This window comes from Hemiscyllium ocellatum, chromosome 1 (genome assembly GCF_020745735.1).
Source record: "Hemiscyllium ocellatum isolate sHemOce1 chromosome 1, sHemOce1.pat.X.cur, whole genome shotgun sequence".
NCBI classification, from domain to species: domain Eukaryota; kingdom Metazoa; phylum Chordata; class Chondrichthyes; order Orectolobiformes; family Hemiscylliidae; genus Hemiscyllium; species Hemiscyllium ocellatum.
Window position 1 is genome coordinate 13,783,694 of NC_083401.1, and position 23,228 is coordinate 13,806,921.

At 43.4% G+C, this 23,228-nt stretch overlaps 1 protein-coding gene across 2 annotated transcripts in view; it reads left to right on the forward strand.

Moving 5' to 3' along the window:
• Window positions 1–3,471: 3,471 nt before the first annotated feature.
• The window catches only part of dok1b (docking protein 1b), an 82,503-nt gene continuing 62,746 nt past the window's right edge, over window positions 3,472–23,228 (forward strand). For both annotated transcript variants that reach the window (XR_009645537.1, XM_060837127.1), the window contains exon 1: window positions 3,472–3,735. Coding sequence is in view for 1 of the 2 variants with exons in the window: in XM_060837127.1 (XP_060693110.1) it covers window positions 3,679–3,735 (57 nt within the window). In the remaining variant the exon portion in view is untranslated. The remainder of the gene's footprint in view (window positions 3,736–23,228) is intronic.

Below are 23,228 nucleotides of genomic sequence, written 5' to 3' on the forward strand. Positions count from 1 at the left end.
TTCATCTTGGAGTGCAGTTACCAGCAGTGGTCCGCAAGGATCTATTTTGGGACCATTGCTGTTTGTCATTTTTATAAATGACCTGGAGGAGGGGCTAGAAGGCTGGGTGAGCAAGTTTGCGGATGATACGAAAGTCGGTGGAGTTGTTGACAATGAGGAAGGATGTGGCAGGTTACAGCGGGATATAGATAAGCTGCAGAGCTTGGCAGAAACGTGGCAAATGGAGTTCAATGTCGCTAAGTGTGAAGTGATTCACTTTGGTAAGAGTAACAAGACGATGCAGTACTGGGCTAATGGTCAGATACCTGGTAGTGTGGATGATCAGAAGGATCTTGGTGTCCATGTACACAGATCTCTGAAAGTTGCCACCCAGGTAAATAGTGCTGTGAAGAAGGCATATGGAGTACTGGGCTTTATTGGTAGAGGAATTGAGTTCCGGAGTCCTGAGGTCATGTTGCAGTTGTATAAGACTCTGGTGCGGCCGCATCTGGAGTATTGTGTGCAGTTTTGGTCGCCATACTATCGGAAGGATGTGGAGGCACTGGAACGGGTGCAGAGGAGGTTTACCAGGATGTTGCCTGGTATGGTAGGAAGATCGTATGAGGAAAAGCTGAGGCACTTGGGGCTGTTTTCATTGGAGAAAAGAAGGTTTAGGGGAGATTTGATAGAGGTGTACAAGATGATTAGGGGTTTAGATAAGGTTGACCATGAGAACCTTTTTCCACGTATGGAGTCAGATATTACGAGGGGGCATACTTTAAATTAAGGGGTGGTAGATATAAGACAGATGTTAGGGGTAGATTCTTTACTCAGCGAGTCGTGAGTTCATGGAATGACCTGCCAGTAACAGTGGTGGACTCTCCCTCTTTATGGGCATTTAAACGGGCATTGGGTAGGCATATGGAGGATAGTGGGCTAGTGTAGGTTAGGTGGGCTTGGATCGGCGCAACATCGAGGGCTGAAGGGCCTGTACTGCGCTGTATTTTTCTATGTTCTATGTTCTATGTTACAGGGATAGGGTAAGGGGGATGGATCTGGGTGGGATGCTCTTCAGCATGTCAGTGTGGACTTGATGGGCTGAATGGCCTGCCTCCACGCTATAGGGAAGCTGTGATTCTCAGCCTGAATGTTGCCCACAACATATTACCTGCAGGCTACATCAGTACCTGAGGAACAGTAAATGGTACGGAACATTGTGTAACCATTGGCAAATGTCCATATTTCTGACCTTATGATGGAGAAAAGGTCATTGATGAAACAGCTGAAGATAGGTCGGCCTAAGACACTGCCCTGAGGAACTCCTGCAGTGACATTGTGGGACTGAGAACGTTTGACCTCCAACAACAACAAACAATCTTCCTTTGTTCTAGGAATCCAATCAGTGGAAAGATTCCCCCAATTCAATATTGACTTCTGCTCTGCTTGGGTTCCTTGACGACGTACTCTTGTCAAATGCTGCCTTCATATTAAGGTCAGATGCTCTCAGCTCACTTTGCTCAATCCTGCTCAGTAATAAGGTCGACCACCAAGTGGCTTTGGTGTAAGGAAATCAAACTGAGCATTGGTTAGCAGGTTAATGACGTGCAAGTGTCATTTGATAACACTGTTATCAACACCTTCCATTTATTTGCTGATGATCAAAAATAGACTAGAGGCAGGCAATTGGCCAAATTGGATTCGTCAATGTGGACCGGACATGTTTATGTTAAACTGCTCGTTTAGTAGCTGTCCTGGAACAGTTTGGCTGGGGGAGCTGCTAATTCTGAACCACTGGGATGGGAATATAGATACAGAAACATCAAAAACAGGAGCAGGAGTACACCATTCGGCCTGCTTCACCATTCAATATGATCATGGTTGATCACCCAACTCGGTCCCCTCTTCCTGCTTTCTCCCCCGTACACTTTGATTTCTTTAGCTCTAAGAACTCTAACTCCTTCTTGACAACGTTCAATGTTATGGCATCAGCACTTTTCTGTGGTAGTGAATATCACAGGCTCACCACTCTGTGAAGACATTTCTCCCCATTTCAATCCTAAATGGCCGACTCTGTTTCATTAGCCTATGATTCCAGGCTCTGGACTCCCCAGACATTGGGAATATCCTCTTGTGTTTATCCCATCTAGCCCTATCAGAATTTTATGGGTGTCTATGAGAATTCACTCTCCTCCCAACTAATTCTTCTAAACTCCAAAGAATATAATCCTCACTGAATCAGTCTCCTTTTTTTTTACCTCAATCCTGCTATCCCAGGAATCAGTCTGGGAGATCTCCATTGCACTCCCTCCATTGATGGACCATCTGCCCACAAATAAGGAGGCCAAAATCAGGTGTGGTCTCACCAGTTGCAGTAGGACATCCCTGCTCCTGTACTTGAAACAACTTGCTTTGAAGCCAACATGTCATTGGCCTTGTTCACTTTCAGTGACTATTGTTTAAGGAAACCCAAGTCTTGTTTAACCCCTCTCTTTCCTGACCTATCACCATTCAGATAATAATCTGCCCTCCCGTTTTTGTTGCCAAAGTGAATGACCTCACATTTATCCACATTGTACTTCATCTGTCCTGCATTTACCCACTCATTCAACTTGTCCAACTCAGACAATGTTTTCTCTGTCTATACATCACAAACAGCAGAATGAGGCAGAGGGGGAGGCTATCAGCTCCCTGAGCTTGCTCAGAGGGTGAATGTGACTGTCCCACAATATCCTCCTGAACCTCAGCAATCTTTGCCTTCAGCCATTCTTTGAAGTCATTTGGAATGCTCCAGCTGTTGACATACTACATACCCTCCTACACACAATTTTTCTCATATTTCCTACACGGAATATACACCCTGTTGGGTTTTTTTAAAACAAATCTCCCAGTTCTTAGTGTCAAAGTGCCTAAAGAAGAGGAGGCCATTCAGCCTATGGTTCTAGTTGTTGTGTTGTATACCATAGGGGCTGCTCTTATATTAATGAGAAGCAACTGGTGGTGATTTAACATGAGGGCCACCAGACCTCAGATGAAGACAGTCCTTAATGGTACACAATCCAGTGATGGGAATTAAACCCATACTATTGGCATCGTATGTCTTTATAAACCAATAATCTAAGCCACTGAGCTAAACCAATTCGTATTATTCCAGTACTGGTTCTACGATATCAAACAAATCCTATCCCTCTCCCCATGCTGCTCCACATTCTGTTTTTCTACGTATTTAATTCACTTCATTTTGTTTTCTTTCAAAACATCCATTCCACATTAAACCTGGAGCGTTGAAACCTGATATCTTAACATCTCGAATCGCCCCTAACGTGTACACTGTGGGCCATGCACCTAAAAATAAAGGAGATTGCAATAATTGTATTCGTACGGGGAAGGCAAGGCTGCTATTTTGAAACCGAGGGGAGTTAGAGTGGGAGGGACAACCCCGCCCAGCATTTCAGTTTCAAACCAGCCTTCCAGTGGAGAGAGGGACAGGGCGAAAATCGCTTCAGGGTGGGAGGAAGTGGAGGTATTGAAACCAGCCACAAAAATCCCAGCCAAAAAGCGGTCCAACAAAACTAGTTGGAGAGTGGATGCTTTTTACTGGCCTGACGATGCGGAAGTAGCAAATGCACGGAAGTTTGGAGGAGAAACTTCAGAATACGGGTTTGTTTTGAGAAGGGGGTCAGAGAGAGACGAGACTGGAAGATGGACAAAGCCATCAAAGAGGGACAGTTGTATGTCTTGCTACTTAAATTCGGCAAGGTAAGGGCTTTAATTGCCACTTATTGATATTGACATTTCAACTCACTGGATTATGAAGTTGTTACTTGGGACAAATGAGGTCGGGCAGCGTCGACTGCTGGGTGCGCTGTTGTATTTAAAAGCCGATCCGCTGAACGTGTGTTACTTTGTTTCTATTTATTTTGCATGACAGTTTATAGCAGATTTTAATGCATTATTTGTGGACCTTTTCCCCCCTCAATTGTAACGTACATCCGTAATGTTTGACAAGAGGTTTTGAGCTGAAAGTAAGAAGATCAGCTGATTCCAGAAATGATTTGTGGAAAAGTGTTTGGAGTTTAACTTTTTTCCCTGTCCTATAATTACTAATCCAATGGACAATAGAATGTGCAAAGGGAAGTCGTATGTTTTGGTGCTCGGTTCGGGATGGGGGTATAAGGGGGTTGGTTAGAGAAGGTGTTATAACATTCCTTTTTAAGTGTAGCATCTCTGCTCTGTAGGCCAATATGATTTGCCCCTCGGCTCCGGGGGTGTGGGGGGATTTCTGTTGTGGGATACTGTGGGGTTACTGGGGGCGGGGGAAGTGGGAGACTTGGGGCTGCTTGTCCTTCAGATGTGGCTGTTGCTGGCAAGGCGGGTGTTTAATATCTAAGCCTGGTTCCAAATGAGCAGACCAGTGGGGAGTGGGGGTTGGTGGTGCTGGGGAAGCTGCCCTTGTGAATCACTGAGGGTCTTTCGGCACCAGAGTCCAGCACAGTGGTGTGGTTCTGAATCACATTGAGGCCCAGACTGGCTCAGAATAGCACATTTCCTTCCCCAAAGTACAGCAGTTGGGTTTTTATGATAATGCACTGACTTTGTGGTCATTTTCATTTTGCTGAGCACAGTATTTTAAATTCATTTTTGAAAAACAATTGAGATGTCTATGTTGGATTGGATCTGTAGGGCCCCTGCAATACTCATGTGCATTTTCAGAATGGTCACTGGTTTGCACCATTGCACTTCTCATTCCCCCTCCTTTTCCATTTTTCTTAATTTTGATTTTTGAAGTTTGACTATTAGTCATCTTCAGCAATTGTCTTGAGATGCTGGGAGAGAATCTCCTTAGATCTTAGATGTACAGCATGGAAACTGACCCTTTGGTCCAACCTGTCCATGCTGACTCAATATCCTAAATTTATCTAGTCCCATTTGCCAGCATTTGGCCCATATCCTCCTCAAACCTTCCTATTCATATACCCATCCAGATGTCTTTTAAATGCTGTAAGTTTACCAGCCTCCACTTCCTCTGGCAGCTCATTCCATACATGTGCTACCATCTGTATGAAAAAGTTGCTCCTTTTGGTTCCTTTTCTATTTTCCCCTCTCACCCTAAACCTACTTACTTAGCCTGGGAAAAAAAAGACCTTGTCTATTCACCCTACACATGCCCCTAATGATTTTATAAACCTCTATAAGGTCACCTCGCAGCTTCTGATGCTCCAGGGAAAATAGCTCCAGCCTATTCCGCCTCTCCCGATACCACAAATCCCCCAACCATGGCAACATCCTTGTAAATCTTTTCTGATCCCTTTCAAATTTTGCAACATCCTTGCTATAGCAGGGAGACCAGAATTGAATACAGTATTCCAAGAGTGGCCAAACCAATGTCCTGTGCAGCCTCAACCTGACCTCCCAACTTCTATACTCCATGCACTGACCAATAAAGGCAAGCATACCAAATGCCGCCTTCAATATCCTATCCACCTGTGACTCCACTTTCAATGAACTATGAACCTGCACTCCAAGGTCTCTTTGTTTGACGGTGCTCCCCTACTATTAAGTGTATAAATCGTGCCCTAATTTGCCTTTCCAAAATGCAACACCTCGTATTTATCTAATTGAAACTCCATCTGCCACTCCTCAGCCCATCTGATCAAGCTCCTGTTGAACTCTGAGATAACCTTCTTCTCTGTCCACCAATTTTGGTGTTACCTGCAAACTTAGTAACCGTTCCTCCTATATTCACACCCAAATCAATTATATAAATAACAAAAAGCAGTGGATCCAGCATTGATCCTTCTTGCATACTGCTGGTCATAGGCCTCCAATCTGAAACTTTTCTATGCCTCTTAACTCTGTGATCTGCCTGTATTGCTCACAAGTCAAAGCTTTTCACTGTGCCTCGGTATATGTGACAATAAACTCAATTCAATTCAAATTCAATTTGTGTTACCACAGTATTTGTCTGGGACATTGGATGCCAATTCCACTATGTCATCCCCTTCCTCCTTTTTATTCTGAGCTTTCTGCAACATTTCATGGTGTGACTGCCTTGAAAAAAAAGAAACAGTCATCAAAGTTTGCCAAGGTGAGGAAAATTCTTGGAATTTTTTTACAAGCTCCTCCTCATTCCTCTAGCTTTTGTTTAGCAACACCTCGGTGACTCAAATTAATACTATATCCTGAAGCATTCCAACCTAACTAGTTACTCACCCAGGTTGAACCACAGTTTTCATATAACTGGACCCACGTTATTAATGGTAGGTGAAAGCACTTGCCTTTAATTAGTGTCTTTTATAACCTTGGAACATCCCCAAATACTCCGCCACTTTCTAAATACGAATTATTGTCACTTCTGATGTACAAAACGTGGTAGAACTTAGCAAGCCATTAAGGGTTACACCTGAAACGTCGACTTCTGCACCTCCTGATGCTGTCTGGCTTGTTGTGTTCTCCCAGCCTCCTGCTTGTCTATCTTGGATTCTAGTATCTGCAGGTTTTTTTTTACTAACCATGGTCACAAAAACAACAGTGTAAAAATAACGAGATCTGTTCAAGTGATATTGGTTCAAGAAAAAAAATTGCTCTGAGACACCAGGGGAGGCTTTCCCCTTCTCTATCCATGAGAAGGCTGTTGGGCCTCAGTTTTATCTCTCATGATAGAGTGCTGAACTCCCTCATGTGAAGAATCACCGTGCATTATGGGATTTATTCCTGATGAAGGGCTTTTGCCCGAAACGTCGATTTTCGCTGCTCGTTGGATGTTGCCTGAACTGCTGTGCTCTTCCAGCACCACTGATCCAGAATTATGGGATCACAGTTCAAGAGTGGGACAACACTCTGACTCCAGAGGGAATGTTGCCAACAGAACAATGAGATTGTTATTTGCTGCTCCGATCAACTTTAAATCAGAGGGCTCTGGGTTTGAATTTGGCTTAGATTTAAAGAGAAATATCAAAACCAGCACTCAGTACAGGGGCAGGAGTTCATAAGGTACAGGAGCAGAATTAGGCCATTCGGCCCATCGAGTCTGCTTCATCATTCGAATGGCTGAGATGCCCCTCATCCCCATTTTCCTGCCTTCTCCCCATATCCCTTCAACCCATTACCAATTAAAAATCTGTCTAACTCCTCCTTAAATTTATTCATTGTCCCAGCATCCACTACAATTTTGGGATAGTGAATTCCACAGACTTTCAACCGTCTGGGGGAAGTAGTTTCTCCCTCAACTCTGTTTTAAATGTGCTGTCCCTTATCCCCAGGCTATGATCTCTTGTCCGCGAATGCCCCACACAAGGAAACATCTGCTGCCCGTCTATTTTATCCACACCTTTTATCATCTTGAATACCTCAATTTGATCTTCCCTCATTCTTCTAAATTCCAGAGAGCATAGGCCGAAACTGTTCAATCTCTCTTCACACGACAAACCCTTCAGCTCTGGGATCAATCTAGTGAACCTCCAATGCCACTACCGCTTTCCTCAAATAAGGGGACCCATACTGTCCACAGTACTCCAGGTGCAGTCACACCAATGTCTTGTACAGTTGCAACAATACTTTCTTACCTCTTTATATTCTATTTCTATAGCTCTAAAAACCAGCATTCCACTTGCTTTCTTTGTTGTCTGCACACTAGTTTTCTGTGACTCAGTTTTCTGAGTACACCTGGATCCCTCTGCACCAGAGCACCCAAAATCTCTCCCCGTTATGATATACATGGCAGGTACTCATGTGACTCAGCCAACATTGCCTATCTCACACGCAGCAGGCAAGGATGCCCTGAGGCATGCTGCATTGGTGAGGCTGAGCATAAGCTGTGGCAACAAATGAATGGACATTGCACAACAGTCAACAGACAGGAGTGTTCCCTCCCAGTTGGAGAACATTTCAGTGGGACATTTGACCACAGACCTTCAGGTGACCATCCTCTAAGGCGGATTTTGGGGCAGGCAAGAACGCAAAGTCGCCAAGCAGAGGCTGCTAGCTAAGTTCAGTATCTGTGGGGATGGCCTCAACTGGGACCTTGGGTTCATGTCACACTACAGGTGACCCAACTGCACTTTCAGGTGCATACACTCAGACTTATTCCACTTTACACTCACACATGGTGAATTTGTACTTACAGAATTACATTTTATTTTGCTCAAAAATTGCATAAATCCATGAAAGAATCTAAAAGAAGGGATTTACAGATTAGAATCAGTCTGAACATTGGGGCACAGACAACCTCACCCAGGGCACCTCACACTTTCAGTGCGTTATTTGGGTCAACGTGGCTTCTATTGTTAAAGTTCACTTGAAAATGTAACTTTGATAAAGTTCTGGAATTTACATATGAAAGAACTGAAACCAACATGCTCATTCTAAAGGATGAGAGACTTAACAAACAATCCAAGTTGTTATCAATATATAATTTCAGTTATATCACGCTGTTAACTTTTGCTATAAATTGTGTCCTATGACGCTATACTCCACAAACACCTGATGAAGGAGCAATGCTCTGAAAACTAGTGCTTCCAAATGAACTTGTTGAACTATAAACCTGGTGTTGTGATTTTTAACTTTGTATACCCCAGTCCTACACTGGCATCTCCAAACCATAGTTATTTATTACTTATTCCTAATTGCTTTGGAGTAGGCGATGGAGAGCTTCTTTCTTGAACTGCTGCAGTCCATGTGTTTTGGGTTGACCCACAATGCCCTTAGGGAGGGAATTTCAGGATTTTGACCCAGCTGCAGTGAAGGAACAGCGATATATTTCCAAATCAGGATGGTGAGTGACTTGGAGGGGAACTTGCATGTGGTGGTGTTTCAAGGTATGTGCTGCCCTTGTCCTTTTTAGATGTAAGTGGCCGTGGGTTTGGAAGAAGCTTACTACAGATCTTTGGTGAATTTCTGCAGTGCACCTTGTTGAAGGGGCACTGTATTGCTGCTGAACCTCAGTGGTAGAAGGAGTGAATGTTGAAGGTGGTGGATGTGAATGCCAATCAAATAGGCTGCTTTGTCCTGGATGGTGTTTTTTTTGTTTTGTGATGCAAATTTTTGTTTTCTTTCCATTTCCTCAAATTTGCTGCAATTATACATTTGGAAGTTGAGATTCCATGTTTCTGTAAGGGGTAGTGAATTATTAAAGGAGGTAGGGCCAGGCAGCGCTATTTTTGTTTGAGATGTGAAGTTTGGAAGTTACACATATATATAGTGACTGTTTAACAAAGGGAAATGAGTTTTGTAAATTATGCTATTGCAAGATTTGGTTAAGATATGCTTAAGGTTTGCAAGCATGTCTAATGATTTCCTGCTCGTGATACTTTTTGATGCCTTGTGCTTTGCATCTAAAACATAGTTCCACTATTAATGTATTGTGTTTCAAAGTTAACTTTGCATGTACTGTGTATTAAAATAAGCTTGCACTGACGCGACCTGTTTGTGACCGAACACTTGTTAAAGCATAAAACAAAGAGCTATAGATGCTGGGGATCTGCAACACAGACAGGAATTGCTGGAGAAACTCAGCACATCTGGCAGCATTGTGGGATGAAAGCAGAGTTAGCTTTTGAGTCTGGTGACTTTTCATCGGACTGTTAACAGCTTGGTACTTTATACTGAAGATTAAGTTGTGGTGTGGGTAGGGTGGGAAAGAGAGATGGAGATGGGGCCCAGAGAGACTGAGAAATCAAAGAGAGGGGTCAGGGCTGAAGGAAAACTTAATTAACAATAAGAGCTAAGAGTAGCTGAAAGTGGGTAAATTATACTGAATGCAGGCTCAGTGTTCAGTTTTGGGCTCCATATTGCAGGAAGGAGGGACTGGCCCTGGAGTGTGTTCAGAGGAGATTCATGAGAATAGTCCCAGGAATAAATTGCTTAACATTTGAGGAACGTTTGAGGACACTGGGTTCATACTCAATGGAGTTCAGAAGAATTGGAGTGGGGGAGGATTTAATTGTAACATACAGAGTTAGACAGAGTAGATGTTGGGAGGATGTTTCCATTGGCAGGTGAGACTAGGACCCAAGGGCATAACCTTCAAGTAAAGGGAAGACCTTTTTAGAAAGGAGATAAGGAGAAATGTCTTCGGCCAGAAAGTATAGAATTCATTGCCACAGAAGGCTGTGGAGGGCATGTCATTGAGTCTATTTAAGATTAAGATAGGTAGGTTCTGGTTAAAGGGAGAAAGTGGGAGATTGGTGTTGAGAAACTTATGAGCTATGATTGAATAGTGGAGCAGACTTAATGGGCTGAATTTCTGCTCCTATGTCTTAAGATGGTCTTATGATAGGCTTTGGAATGTGTGAGCACAGGTGACTGTTTGCTAAAAGCAATCCATGTGGGGTAACGGGACCTGGTGTGGGGTAGGTTTAAAAAATAACATGAAAGGATGGCATCCGGCCGTAAGGATTTTGAGCTTGATGTTGAGTCCCACAGACTGCAGGGTCCTTAAATGGGAAATGTGATATTTTTCTTCCAGATTGCGCTGAGGTTAGTTGGAAAACTGCAGCTGGCCTGTGATGGCAATGATGGCCAGGGAACATGGTGGTGTGATAAAGTGGCAGGCAACTGGAAGCTTGGGATCATTTTTTGCAGAACGTAGGTATTCTGCAGAGCGATTACCCTGTCTGTGTTTCATGTCCCCAGTATCTAGGAGACTGCGTTGTGAACATTGAATGCAGTAGACTAGATTGAGTTAAGTACAAGTACATCGCTGCTTCATCTGGAAGGTGTGCCTGGGGCCATGGATGGTGGAGGTAAATAGGTGTACACCTTCTGTGATTGCATGGGAAAGTGTCGTGGGGAGGTGTGTGGATGTGTTGGGAAAGGAGGAGGAGTGAACCAAAGTGTTCTGAAGGGAATTGTCCCTGGGAATGCTGCCTAGGAAGGTATCTGTCTGGTCTTGGTATCCTGTTGGAGGTATTAGAAATGGTGGCTTAAATCCTTTTGGATGTGGCTGCTGGCATGTGGTAACTGAGGACCAGTGGGACCCTATCCATGTTGTGGAAGAGAAGAGTGAGTGCAGGAGTGCAGGAGATGGGCCAGACAGGCTAAGGGTCCTGTTGACCACAGTAATGGGAAATCTTTGGTTGAGGAAAAAGGTAGACATTTCTGAGGATCCCCCATGGAATGTGGCATCATCAAAGCAGATGTGACAGATGGGGAATGGGATGGAGTCCTTACAGGAGGAAGGGTGTGAGGATGTACAGTTAAGGTGACTGTGGAAGTCGGTGGGTTTGTAGTGAATATCGGTGGCTGGCCTACCCCTGGAAATGGAAAGAGATGTCGAGAATGTGAAGAAAGGAATCAGAGATGGACCAGGTGAAGATGAGTGCGGGGTGGGAATTGGAAGCAAAGCAAAGTAGCAAAACCTTTCCAGTTCCAAACAAGAGTGGAAAGCAACACTGATGATGTCATCAACTATACTGGAGAAAGAGTTGTGGATGGGGCGGAAGTAGTACTGGAACAAGGAATGCTTCATGTACCCCAAAAAGGGACAGACAAAACTGGGGCCCATGATACACATGACCATCTCTTTTACTTGAAGAATGTCAGAGGAGTTTAAAGGAGAAGTTGTTCCAAGTCAGGATGAGCTCAGCCAGGGGGAGGAGGGTAATGGTGGAAGGGAATGGTTCAGGCTTGCTTTCTAAGAAGTGGAGAGCTCGGAGACCATCCAGATGGGTGCTGCTTCCCTCTCGTGCTGTTCTTGAGAATTTCCTGCCTTGTTTCCTCCTTTGGGATGGTATCAATTTTTTTTGAATATATTTCATCACATCTGAAGTGTATTGGGATGCTTTTTCTGTGTGAAATGCATAATGGAAGGTATTCATTGTTAATATGATTTTTATTGTCACGTACCGTCAAAAGCATTGTACTACATGATAACCAGATAAATCATACCTTCCATAAGTACATCAGGGTAATAGGGCAGGATATAGTGTTATAACTACAGGGAAAGTGCAGAGAAAGATCAACTCGAATATGAAAGGTCTGTTCATAAATCTCATAACAGCGGGGAAGAAGCTGTTCTTAAATCTCTTGGTACAAGTTTTTTTCAAACTTTTGTATCTTCTGCCCAATGGAAGAGAGTGGCAAGAAGATGGGAGGGGTCTTTGATTGTGTTGGATGCTTTCCCCAGGCAGCAGGAAGTGTAGATGGAGTCAATGGGAGGAAGGCTAGTCTTCACAATGGACTCCGTAATTTCTTGGGCAGAGCAGTTGCTCTACTAAGCTGTGATGCATCTGGATAGGATGTTTTTTAAGTTGTATCTGTGGAAATTGGTAAGAGTCATTGTGGACTCGCTGAATTTCCTTAGCCTTCTGAGGAAGTAAAGGCTGTTTTGACTGTAGTGACAACTTGGATGGATCAGGTTGAATTATTGGTGATATTTACTCCTAGGACTTGAAGCTCTCATCCACCTTCACCTCAGCACCATTGAAACAGACCGTGCCATGTCTTCCACTCCATTTCCTGCAGTCAATGACCAGGTCGTTTTGTTTTGCTGCCATTGAGGGCGAGATTGTTGTCTTTGTACCATGCTACTAAGCTGTCTATCTCTTTCCCGTACACTCTCGTTGTTGTTTGAGATCCAGCCTACTATGGCTGTGTCATCAGCAAATATATAAATGGAGTTAAAACTGAATTTTTCTGCACATTTGTGATGTATAAGGAGTATAGCAAGGGGCTGAGTATGTAGCCATTGCGGGGCACCAGCTGAGGATAATTATGGAGGAACTGTTATTGCCTTTCTTTACTAATCTGGTGACATTACTGAGTATTTGGACACATGGATGGTTAACGCTATGCTCCAAAGAAAACCATAATTTTACATCCGACACCCAAGCTATTGCTGAGTTTTGACACACATTGCTTGGTCTCTGTGAAGGAAAGCTCTTTGTTTGTTAGGGTATTAATGCCTATAATCAGAAAGCCTAATGCAGCATAACCATCTAACTTGCTTTCCATGGTGTGCAATTTCCAATTTGCCTGGATGTTGCTGTTTTTGAGAATTTCCTGCCTTGTTCCCTACATTGTGATATTGACCACTCTGTAAAGTCCTTGGTGACATCCAAGTTCGGGACAGGGACTGTATGAATGCAAGTTCTAAGTTTCTGTCACTTCTAGTGATTACTTGCCTCACTATTGCATTAATCATGGACGATTTCACCAGACGCCCACACTCCGTTTCCTCCATCTTGTTTAAATTTGTTTGAGCGGTAACCACTTCCTGTTAAGGGGGTGGATCTCGGTTGTAGGCTCTTCTCCTTTTTTCCTTCCTAATTTCTGCCCTCTTCTCTCAGTTGCTGACTAATGATGGTATACAGCTCGATAACTCGAACAAAATGACCATTGTGTAAATGAACTCCAAAGAGAAACCCACCCAAACCCATTCCCCTACCCTATATTTACCCTTGCCTAACACACTTAGCACTGTGGATAATTTAGCATGGCCAATTCACATGACCTGCACATTTTTGGACTGTGGGAGGAAACCAGAGTAGTCAGAGGAAACCCACGCTGACACTGGGAGAATGTGCAAACTCCACACAGACAGGCAGGAATCGATCCCAGGTTCCTGGGGCTGTGAGGCAGCAGTGCTCACCACTGTGCCACTGTGGTGGGTGGAGTTTGTTGTCAGGACATTGTCCAAGGTTCCCTCTTTTCCAGAGAGGGAAGCTGTTTATTTGTCAGTTCTACCATATACAACTGATTTCAGTAAAAATGACAGTGTTCCTCCAGGACTGAGGGTACTACATGGACAGCACAAACTACACAATCATACATAAATTGCATAAAAGGTGCAAAACAAGCAAGTTACAGTGTAGCAGAAGAATGATGGATATGAGACATTTTTTCTAGCAGCAATACAAAAGAATTTCAAACAGGAAAGAGTCTAATTAAGGAGCCTGATTGCTTGGGAGGAGAAACTGTTGCGCAGTCTGGCCGTAAGAGACCAGATGATCTGGAATCTTCTGCCACATGGCAGGAGGGAGAAAGGTTTGAGTGAGGTGCGTGTGGGGTCTTCCACAATGCGCTTAGCCTTTCGGATGCAGCGTGTGGTGTAAATGCCTGTAATGGAGGGAAGAGAGACCCAATGATCCTCTCGGCTGTCCTCGCTATCTGTTATAGGGTCTTACGATCTGAGACAGCGCAAGTCCCAAACCAGGCAGTGATGCAGCAGCTCAGGGTACTCTGTAGAATGTGGTGAAGATTGGGGTGGTGGGAGGTGGGTTTTCCCCAGCCTGCGCAGAAAGTAGAGATGCTGCTGGGCTTTCTTGGCTATGGAGCTAGTAAGAGAATGAAGGAGAAGGGACTAGAAAAGCTGAAAGGACTGAAGGTGGAGAAATCACCTGGATCAGATGGACTACACCCCAGAATTCTGAAGGAGATAACTGGATAGGTTGCTGAAGCGTGAGTGTTGCTCTTTTAGGAATAGCTGGAGACAGAGAGGTTCCCAGAGGATTAGGAAAGTACAAATGTTACCACCACCCCCCCCGCCCCCCCCCCCCCCCACACTCCTCTGTTTAGAAAGGTTATAAAGCCAAAATGGGCAATTACGGACTGACTGACTTAGCCTGACCTCGGGTTGTTGGTAATGCTTTGGAGTACGTTGTGAAGAATGAGATTTCTGAATACTTGAAGTGCCGTGGTAAAACAGGGCAGAGTCCACCTCATTTCATCAAGAGGAGGTCATAGTTATAGAGATGTACAGCATGGAAACAGACCCTTCGGTCCAACCTGTCCATACCGACCAACTATCCCAACCCAATCTAATCCCACTTGCCAGCACTCGGCCCATATCCCTCCAAACCCTTCCTACTCATATGCCCGTCCAAATGCCTCTTAAATGCTGCAATTGTACCAGCCATCACCACTTCCTCTGGCAGCTCATTCTATACACGTACCACCTTCTGTGTGAAAAAGTTGCCCCTTAGGTCTCTTCCTTTTATATCTTTCCCCTCTCACCCTAAAACTATGCCCTCTAGTTCTGGACTCCCTGACCCCAGGGAAAAGTCATGCCTGACAAATCTGCTAGAATTCTTTGAGGAAGTAATGAGCAGGTTAGACCAAGGAGAGCCCATGGATGTTATCTACCTGGACATCAAGAAGGCTTTTGACAAGCTGTCACACAGGTGGCTGCTGAGTAAGATAAGGGTCCATGGTGTTAGAGGCAAGGTGCTAGCATGGATAGAAGTTTGGCTGTCAGGCAGAAAGCAGAGAGTGGGGATAAAAGCGTCCTTCTCAGGATGGCAGCCGGTAACAAGTTGTGTTCCGCGAGGGTCAGCGTTAGGACCACAACTTTTCACCTTTATACATTAATGATCTGGATGAAGGAACTGAGGGCATTCTGGCTAGGTTTGCAGATGATACAAAGATAAGTAGAGGGACAGGTAGCATTGAGGAGACAGTGAGACTGCAGAAAGATTTGGACAAGTTAGGTGAATTGGCAAAGAAATGGCAGATGGAGCACAATGTGGGAAAATGTGATGTGATGCAGTTTGGTAGAAAGAATAGAGGCATGGACTGTTTTCTAAATGGGGAGAAAATTCAGAAGTCTGAAGTGCAAAGAGACTTGGGAATTCTAGTCCAGGATTCTCTCAAGGCAAGTATGCAGGTTGAGTCAGTAGTTAGGAAGGCATATGCAATGATGGCATTTGTTTCAAGAGGACTAGAATATAAAAGTTGCAATGTACCTCTGAGGCTCTATAAGGCTGTGGTCAAACCACAGACTTGAGTATTGTGTGCAGTTTTAGGCCCCATACGTCAGGAGCAGGTCCAGAGGAGGTTAATGAAATAATTCCAGGAATGAGGAACATTTGAGGACTCTGGGTCTCTACCTGATGGAGTTTAGAAGGATGAGGGGGGAAATCTAATTGAAACACTCTGTCCAGGCCATTCTGTATTCTGTATGTTGGGAAGATCTTTCCATTGGCAGGAAAGACTAGTACCTGAGGGTACAGTTTTAGAGTAAAGGGAAGACCCTCGAGAACAGCGATGAGAAGCATCTTCAGCCAGAGAGTGGTGGATCTATGGAATTCACTGCCACAGAAGGCTGTGGAGGCCAGGTCACTGAGTATATTTAAAACCAAGATAGATATTGCTGAAGAAATATGCTGATAGCTCCAAGAGAATGAATGCCATCAGAGGAGTTACTAAAAGGTATTTCTAAATGAGGAAAGGGAGAGGGTGCTACTGTTAAGAGGAATATTAGGAGAGTCTGTGTCTTAAAGGAGACGAGTGTGATTTAAAAAGAAAATCTTACTGCCCATTGTATTATTAAGCAATGTTGACAGTAATGTTTAAGATTTAGTATCTGCCCTATAACTAAACCTGAGCTGAAAATGTGTTGCTGGTTAAAGCGCAGCAGGTCAGGCAGCATCCAAGGAACAGGAAATTCAACATTTCAGGCATAAGCCCTTCATCAGCCCTTTCCTGAAGAAGGGCTTATGCCCGAAACGTTGAATTTCCTGTTCCTTGGATGCAGCCTGACCTGCTGCGCTTTAACCAGCAACACATTTTCAGCTGTGATCTCCAGCATCTGCAGACCTCACTTTTTAATATAACTAAACTGATACAAGTTATCTCTCTGAGCAGGGACAAATAGCTGAGAATTTCACTTCTGACTGCTGACCAAATGATATTCGGTACATTATCAGTCACAAATGGACTTCAGTTTGAGTGATATTTTGCAAAGGTAATTAGTTTGACAGACTCCAATATGTGCATGAAGAATGGCAAAATAAAAATTTAAATGATGCAAGGAGTAATACCTTCAGAGGGGAAGCAATCGGTATAACTGCCAGCTCGACTTTCAGACCATGTTGTGTTTATGTAAACAGCAAGTTCTCAATCCTAATTGGTTTCCCACCATTTCCTTCTAGATTATTTCCAATACACATGTAACCACGCAGAGGCAGGAGAATTACCTAAAAATGTCTCTTTCGCTGAGCACCATACTGCAGTAGGCTATACGACATGTTCCTAGTTTCTTCTGAGGCACAGAAGGAGCTATTCTTCTTTTTCAGGGTCCATTGAAGCATCATTTAATGTGATACATACTATTTACTATAATGTAAATATCACCCCCCTAGGTTTTATCGCTATTGTTGTCAAAAACCTAAAATTGGTTCGGTGAAGAACCAAAAGTACTTGTCCCAATTGTGGAGCACTCTGGGGGAAATCCTGGCATTAACGGTTCTCCTCAAGATGATGTAAGAGGAAGGGAAGGAAATTAATTTTATTGTGTATAATTTGAGGAAACAGAATGGTTAAAGTTGATGCAAAAATAATTTGAAAATAAATTCACAAAATAAAGTTGTACAGGATTTTTTTTTTAAGGCTACAAAAAAAATTTGGTAAGAGTAACAAGAAGATGGGGTACTAGGCTAATGGTCGGATACTTGGTAGTGTGGATGAGCAGAGGGATCTTGGTGTCCATGTACACAGATCTCTGAAAGTTGCCACCCAGGTAAATAGTGCTGTGAAGAAGGCATATAGTGTACTGGCTTTTATTGGTAGAGGAATTGAGTTCCGGAGTCCCGAGGTCATGTTGCAGTTGTATAAGACTCTGGTGCGGCCGCATCTGGAGTATTGTGTGCAGTTTTGGTCGCCATTCTATAGGAAGGATGTGGAGGCATTAGAATGGGTGCAGAGAAGGTTTACCAGGATGTTGCCTGGTATGGTAGGAAGATCGTATGAGGAAAGGCTGAGGCACTTGGGGCTGTTTTCATTGGAGAAAAGAAGGTTTAGGGGTGACTTGATAGAGGTGTACAAGATGATTAGGGGTTTAGATAGGGTTGACAGTGAGAACCTTTTTCCACATATGGAGTCAGCTATTACGAGGGGCATAGCTTTAAATTAAGGGGTGGTAGGTATAGGACAGATGTTAGGGGTAGATTCTTTACTCAGTGAGGCGTGAGTTCATGGAATGCCCTGCCAGTAACAGTGGTGGACTCTCCCTCTTTTATGGGCATTTAAACGGGCATTGGATAGGCATATGGAGGATAGTGGGCTAGTGTAGGTTAGGTGAGCTTGGGTCAGCGCAACATCGAGGGCCAAAGGGCCTGTACTGCGCTGTATTTTTCTATGTTCTATAGGTTCTTGATTGTCAAGGGGATAAAAGGATTTGGGGAGAAAGTAGGAGAATGGGGTTGAGAAACTGATCAACCTTGATTGAATGGCAGAGTAGACACAATAAGGTTTCCCACAGAGGCGATTGTACAAAATGCAGAGGAATGGGATTGTGGGAGATATAGCAGTTTGGATCAGTAATTGGCTTGCTGAAAGAAGACAGAGGGTGGTGGTTGATGAGAAATGTTCATCCTGCAGTCCAGTTACCAGTGGTGTACTGCAAGGTTCGGTGTTGGGTCCACTGCTGTTCATCATTTTTTATAAACGACGTGGATGAGGGCAGATCGATGGAGTTGTGGATAGTGATGAAGGATGTTGTACATTACAGAGAGACATAGATTAGCTGCAGAGCTGGGCGAGAGGTGGCAAATGGAGTTTCATGCGGACAAGTGTGAGGTGATTCACTTTGGTCGGAGTGACTGGAATGCAAAGTACTGGGCTAATGGTAAGATTCTTGGTAGTGTTGATGAGCAGAGAGATCTCGGTGTCCAGGTACACAGATCCTTGAAAGTTGCCTCCCGGGTTGTTAAGAAGGCATACAGTGTTTTAGCTTTTATTAATAGAGGGATCGAGTTCTGGAACCAGGAGGTTATGTTACAGCTGTACAAAACTCTGGTGCAGCCGCACTTGGAGTATTGTGTACAATTCTCGTCACTGCATTATAATCAGGATGTGGAAGCTTTGGAAAGGGTGCAGAGGAGATTTACTAGGATGTTGCCTAGTATGGAGGGAAGGTCTTATGAGGAAAGGCTGAGGGACTTGAGGCTGACATATAAGATAATCAGAGGGTTAGATAAGGTGGACAGGGACAGCCTTTTTCCAAGAATGATGGTGAGCTTTAAATGGAGGTGTGATAGATATAGGACAGATGTCAGAGGTAGTTTCTTCACTCACAGTAGTAAGGGTATGGGATGCTTTGCCTGCAACGGTAGCAGATTCGCGAAGTTTAAGTACATTTCAATCGTCATTGGACAGACAAATGGACGTACATGGAATAGTGTAGGTTAGACGGGCTTCAGATTGGTATGACAGGTCGGAGCAACATCGAGGGCCGAAGGGCCTGTACTGAACTCTAATTTTCTATGATGGGCTGAATGGCTGAATTTCTGCTTCTGTGTTTTATGGTCTTTATGACCTTGATTTGAATTGATAGGGGATGGTTGTATTCTTTGAAGAATTTTTAATTTCTCAAATTATTTGCAAGATTTAGCTGCCATTAGCGAAACCAGCACTCACTTGCATAATCCTAATTCATGGTGTTGGTGACCTGCTGCCTTGAATAAATCTGCTAGACAATTTAGTCATAGATTTCCTACAGTGTGGAAGCAAGCCATGTGGTGTATCGAGTCTATGCTGACCTTCCAAAAAGCATTCCATTCAGACCCATCCCCCTACCTGGAACCCTGCATTTCACATGGCTAATCCACCTCACTTGTACATCGTTTGGACTGTGGGAGTAAATTGGAGCAACCAGAGAAAACCCATGCAGACACAAACTTCACACAGACAGTTGTCTAAGGCTGGAATTGAAACCTGGCTTCCTGGTGCCACGATACAGCGGTGCTAACCACTGAGCCACTGCACCACCCCAGAAGGAAGTCCAGTGTTAACCATATTGATATGGATCTAGAATTCACTACAGAGCAGACTGGGTCCTTTTCCCTAATGGGGAACCAATTAATGCTTCATAGTAGTGAATGAGGTTTGGATTCTGTTCTGGATTACGAGCTGAGTCATATAATTACATTGCCAAACCCACATAATTGACTCTTTATCTTCTAAACTTTGAACTGAGGATGGAGAGCTGGTTATATCGTCTTTTTGAAAAAACAATCTTCATAAAACCCATCCCTTTTTGTCTAGTTTTGGGAAGAAGGAACTTGTTTTGAGAACAGGACACTATGAGGCCATTCATCTCAACATGATCACTCTCCTCATTAGCCTCTTCCTTTCTTCACCTGTCATTATAACATTCCTTTCTCTCTTGCATTTATCCATCTTTCCCTTAATTATATCGTACTTTTCACTACCATTTTTATGATTGTGCATTCCATTCTGAGTACATCAGATTTCATTGAATGTAAAGCCATTAACAACCTCAAGTTCAAATGTGTTTCACAGATAATTACTTACTTTTGAGACCTTTGGGATGGTATCAATTTTTAAAAAAAATATATTTCATCTCCCCTGAGGTGTATTGGGATGCTTTTTCTGTGTGAAATGCATAATGGAAGGTATTCATTGTTAATGTGATTTTATTGTCACGTACAGTCAAAAGCATTGTACTACATGATAACCAGACAAATCATACCTTCCATAAGTACATCAGGGTAATAGGGCAGGATATAGTGTTATAACTACAGGGAAAGTACAGAGAAAGATCAACTCGAATATGAAACGTCTGTTCATAAATCTCATAACAGCGGGGAAGAAGCTGTTCTTAAATTTCTTGGTACAAGTTTTTTCAAACTTTTGTATCTTCTGCCCAATGGAAGAGAGTGGCAAGGAGATGGGGGAGGGGGGGTCTTTGATTGTGTTGGATGCTTTCCTCAGGCAGCAGGAAGTGTAGATGGAGTCAATGGGAGGAAGGCTAGTCTTCACAATGGACTCCGTAATTTCTTGGGCAGAGCAGTTGCTCTACTAAGCTGTGATGCATCTGGATAGGATGTTTTTTAAGTTGTATCTGTGGAAATTGGTAAGAGTCATTGTGGACTCGCTGAATTTCCTTAGCCTTCTGAGGAAGTAAAGGCTGTTTTGACTGTAGTGACAACTTGGATGGACCAGGTTGAATTATTGGTGATATTTACTCCTAGGACTTGAAGCTCTCATCCACCTTCACCTCAGCACCATTGAAACAGACCGTGCCATGTCTTCCACTCCATTTCCTGCAGTCAATGACCAGGTCGTTTTGTTTTGCTGCCATTGAGGGCGAGATTGTTGTCTTTGTACCATGCTACTAAGCTGTCTATCTCTTTCCCGTACACTCTCGTTGTTGTTTGAGATCCAGCCTACTATGGCTGTGTCATCAGCAAATATATAAATGGAGTTAAAACTGAATTTGTCTGCACGTTTGTGATGTATAAGGAGTATAGCAAGGGGCTGAGTATGTAGCCATTGCGGGGCACCAGCTGAGGATAATTATGGAGGAGCTGTTGTTGCCTTTCTTTACTAATCTGGTGACATTACTGAGTATTTGGACACATGGATGGTTAATGCTATGCATCCAAAGAAAACCATAATTTTACACACAACACCTATGCTATTGCTGAGTTTTGACACACATTGCTTGGTCTCTGTGAGGGAAAGCTCTTTGTTTGTGAGGTACTGTTGCCTATAATCAGAAAGCCTAATGCAGCATAACCATCTAACTTGCTTTCCATGGTGTGCAATTTCCAATTTGCCTGGATGTCGCATATGCTTTTTTTTTAAGGTTATTGGTTCTGGGCGATCTCCATCAAACAATCAGTATTGAGTCACTGAGACTTCTCTTGAATGGTAGCCCCAGCCCAGCCTCTTCTATGTAATGAAATATTGACACATTGACATCTCTGAAAATGAAGTCATGACTGAGCCATACACTCCTAACCCCTGGGTTACTTGACTCACAATCTATTCATCGGGTACGGTTCCAAGGGAACACCCTTGGAATTGTACCTTGCTCAATTTGCTCTTTCTACATAACACAAAGTTACTCTGAGTGCCATCAGCCTTTCTGACTTTCACTGATGGACCACAAGTCTTTTCTCATCCAATGTGGTTCACCCATCTGCGACTGAACAAGGCTGCTTGAGTAACTTCCTGAAGCATTCTGGAATTTACGCTGCCATTATTTTGGAGACCCTTCCATATGCTGGTGAAGTATTTCCTGATGTTGGTCCTAGCACACTGCTGTCTGAGACTGAAGCTGTAGGTTCAATTCCCACTCCAGTGGCTTTACCCTTAATCCAGTGCAGTATTGAAGGAAGGCTGCACTATTGCAAATGCCTTCTTTTGCTCAGATTTTAACTGAGGGCTCTTCTGTCCCTCAAAGAAATCCCATGGTTCTATTTGAAGTCCAGATGAGGTGTCTCTGATATCCTTGTCACTATTCTGTCTTTTTTCTTTATTTTCTACCACAATGGGTAGGTTCACACTTATTCACCTTTCTCTTTCACGTGCAGTTTTCTTCCCCATTCACAGACTGTCAAAGTCTGCTTGAAATCTCCAGACATCACCCTTACAAGTTACATCCCCACTTATTTTGGTGTGATCTGCAATTGTGGAGATGATAAACTGGTTCCCACTACAAATCATTCATATCAATTGTGAACAGTATGTGCCTCTCCTTGTGTACACTATTGGTAAGTCAGTGCTTTCCTGAGAGTGTCTGTCTGTTTGTTCTTACTCCATCTACCTGTTGACCAATATTTAATCCAAACTAATAAAAAGTATCCCCGCCAATGCCCTGAAAATCCCACAGGACCACGTCTTTCCCCATAACGTCTATGACAAAAGACTTCCTTTTCACAACTGCAAAAGCATGAATATTTCTCACATGTTTTGGCTTTCAGAGCAGGTATTGATAATCAGACCACACCTTTTTAGAGTTGATTCATTTCATTTTTGGCTTTGTGAGATTGATGTCTTTGCCCATCTGCAGTTGTGTAAATTGAACATTTCTTCATTGTTAATCCATTTGAGTTTTGTGACAAGTCTCCGTTTCCTGTTCATTAGTACTGAACAAAGTTTGCTATTCCCAGATAATTCACCGAAGGTCCTTCGAAAGCACCTTCAACCCACAACCACTTCCAACTGGAAGTATAAGGACAGCAGATACAAGGGAACACCATTACCTGCAAGTTCCCTTTTATGCTACTCTCAGTCCTGACTTGGAAATAGTTCCTTCACTGTTGCTGGGTCAACATCCTGGAATTCTCCAGCCAACAGCATTGTGCATCAACCTATGACAAATAGACTGCAATGATTCAAGAAGGCAGCCTTTTTCCCACCGTAGAAACATCATTTACTAGGGGACATAGTTCCAAGGTGAAAGGGAGTAAGTTTAAATGTAATGTGGGAGGCAAATTTTCTTCATAGGAAGTTGTGGATGTGGATTCAATAGCGATGTTTAAGAGGCATCTTGACAGATATACGAG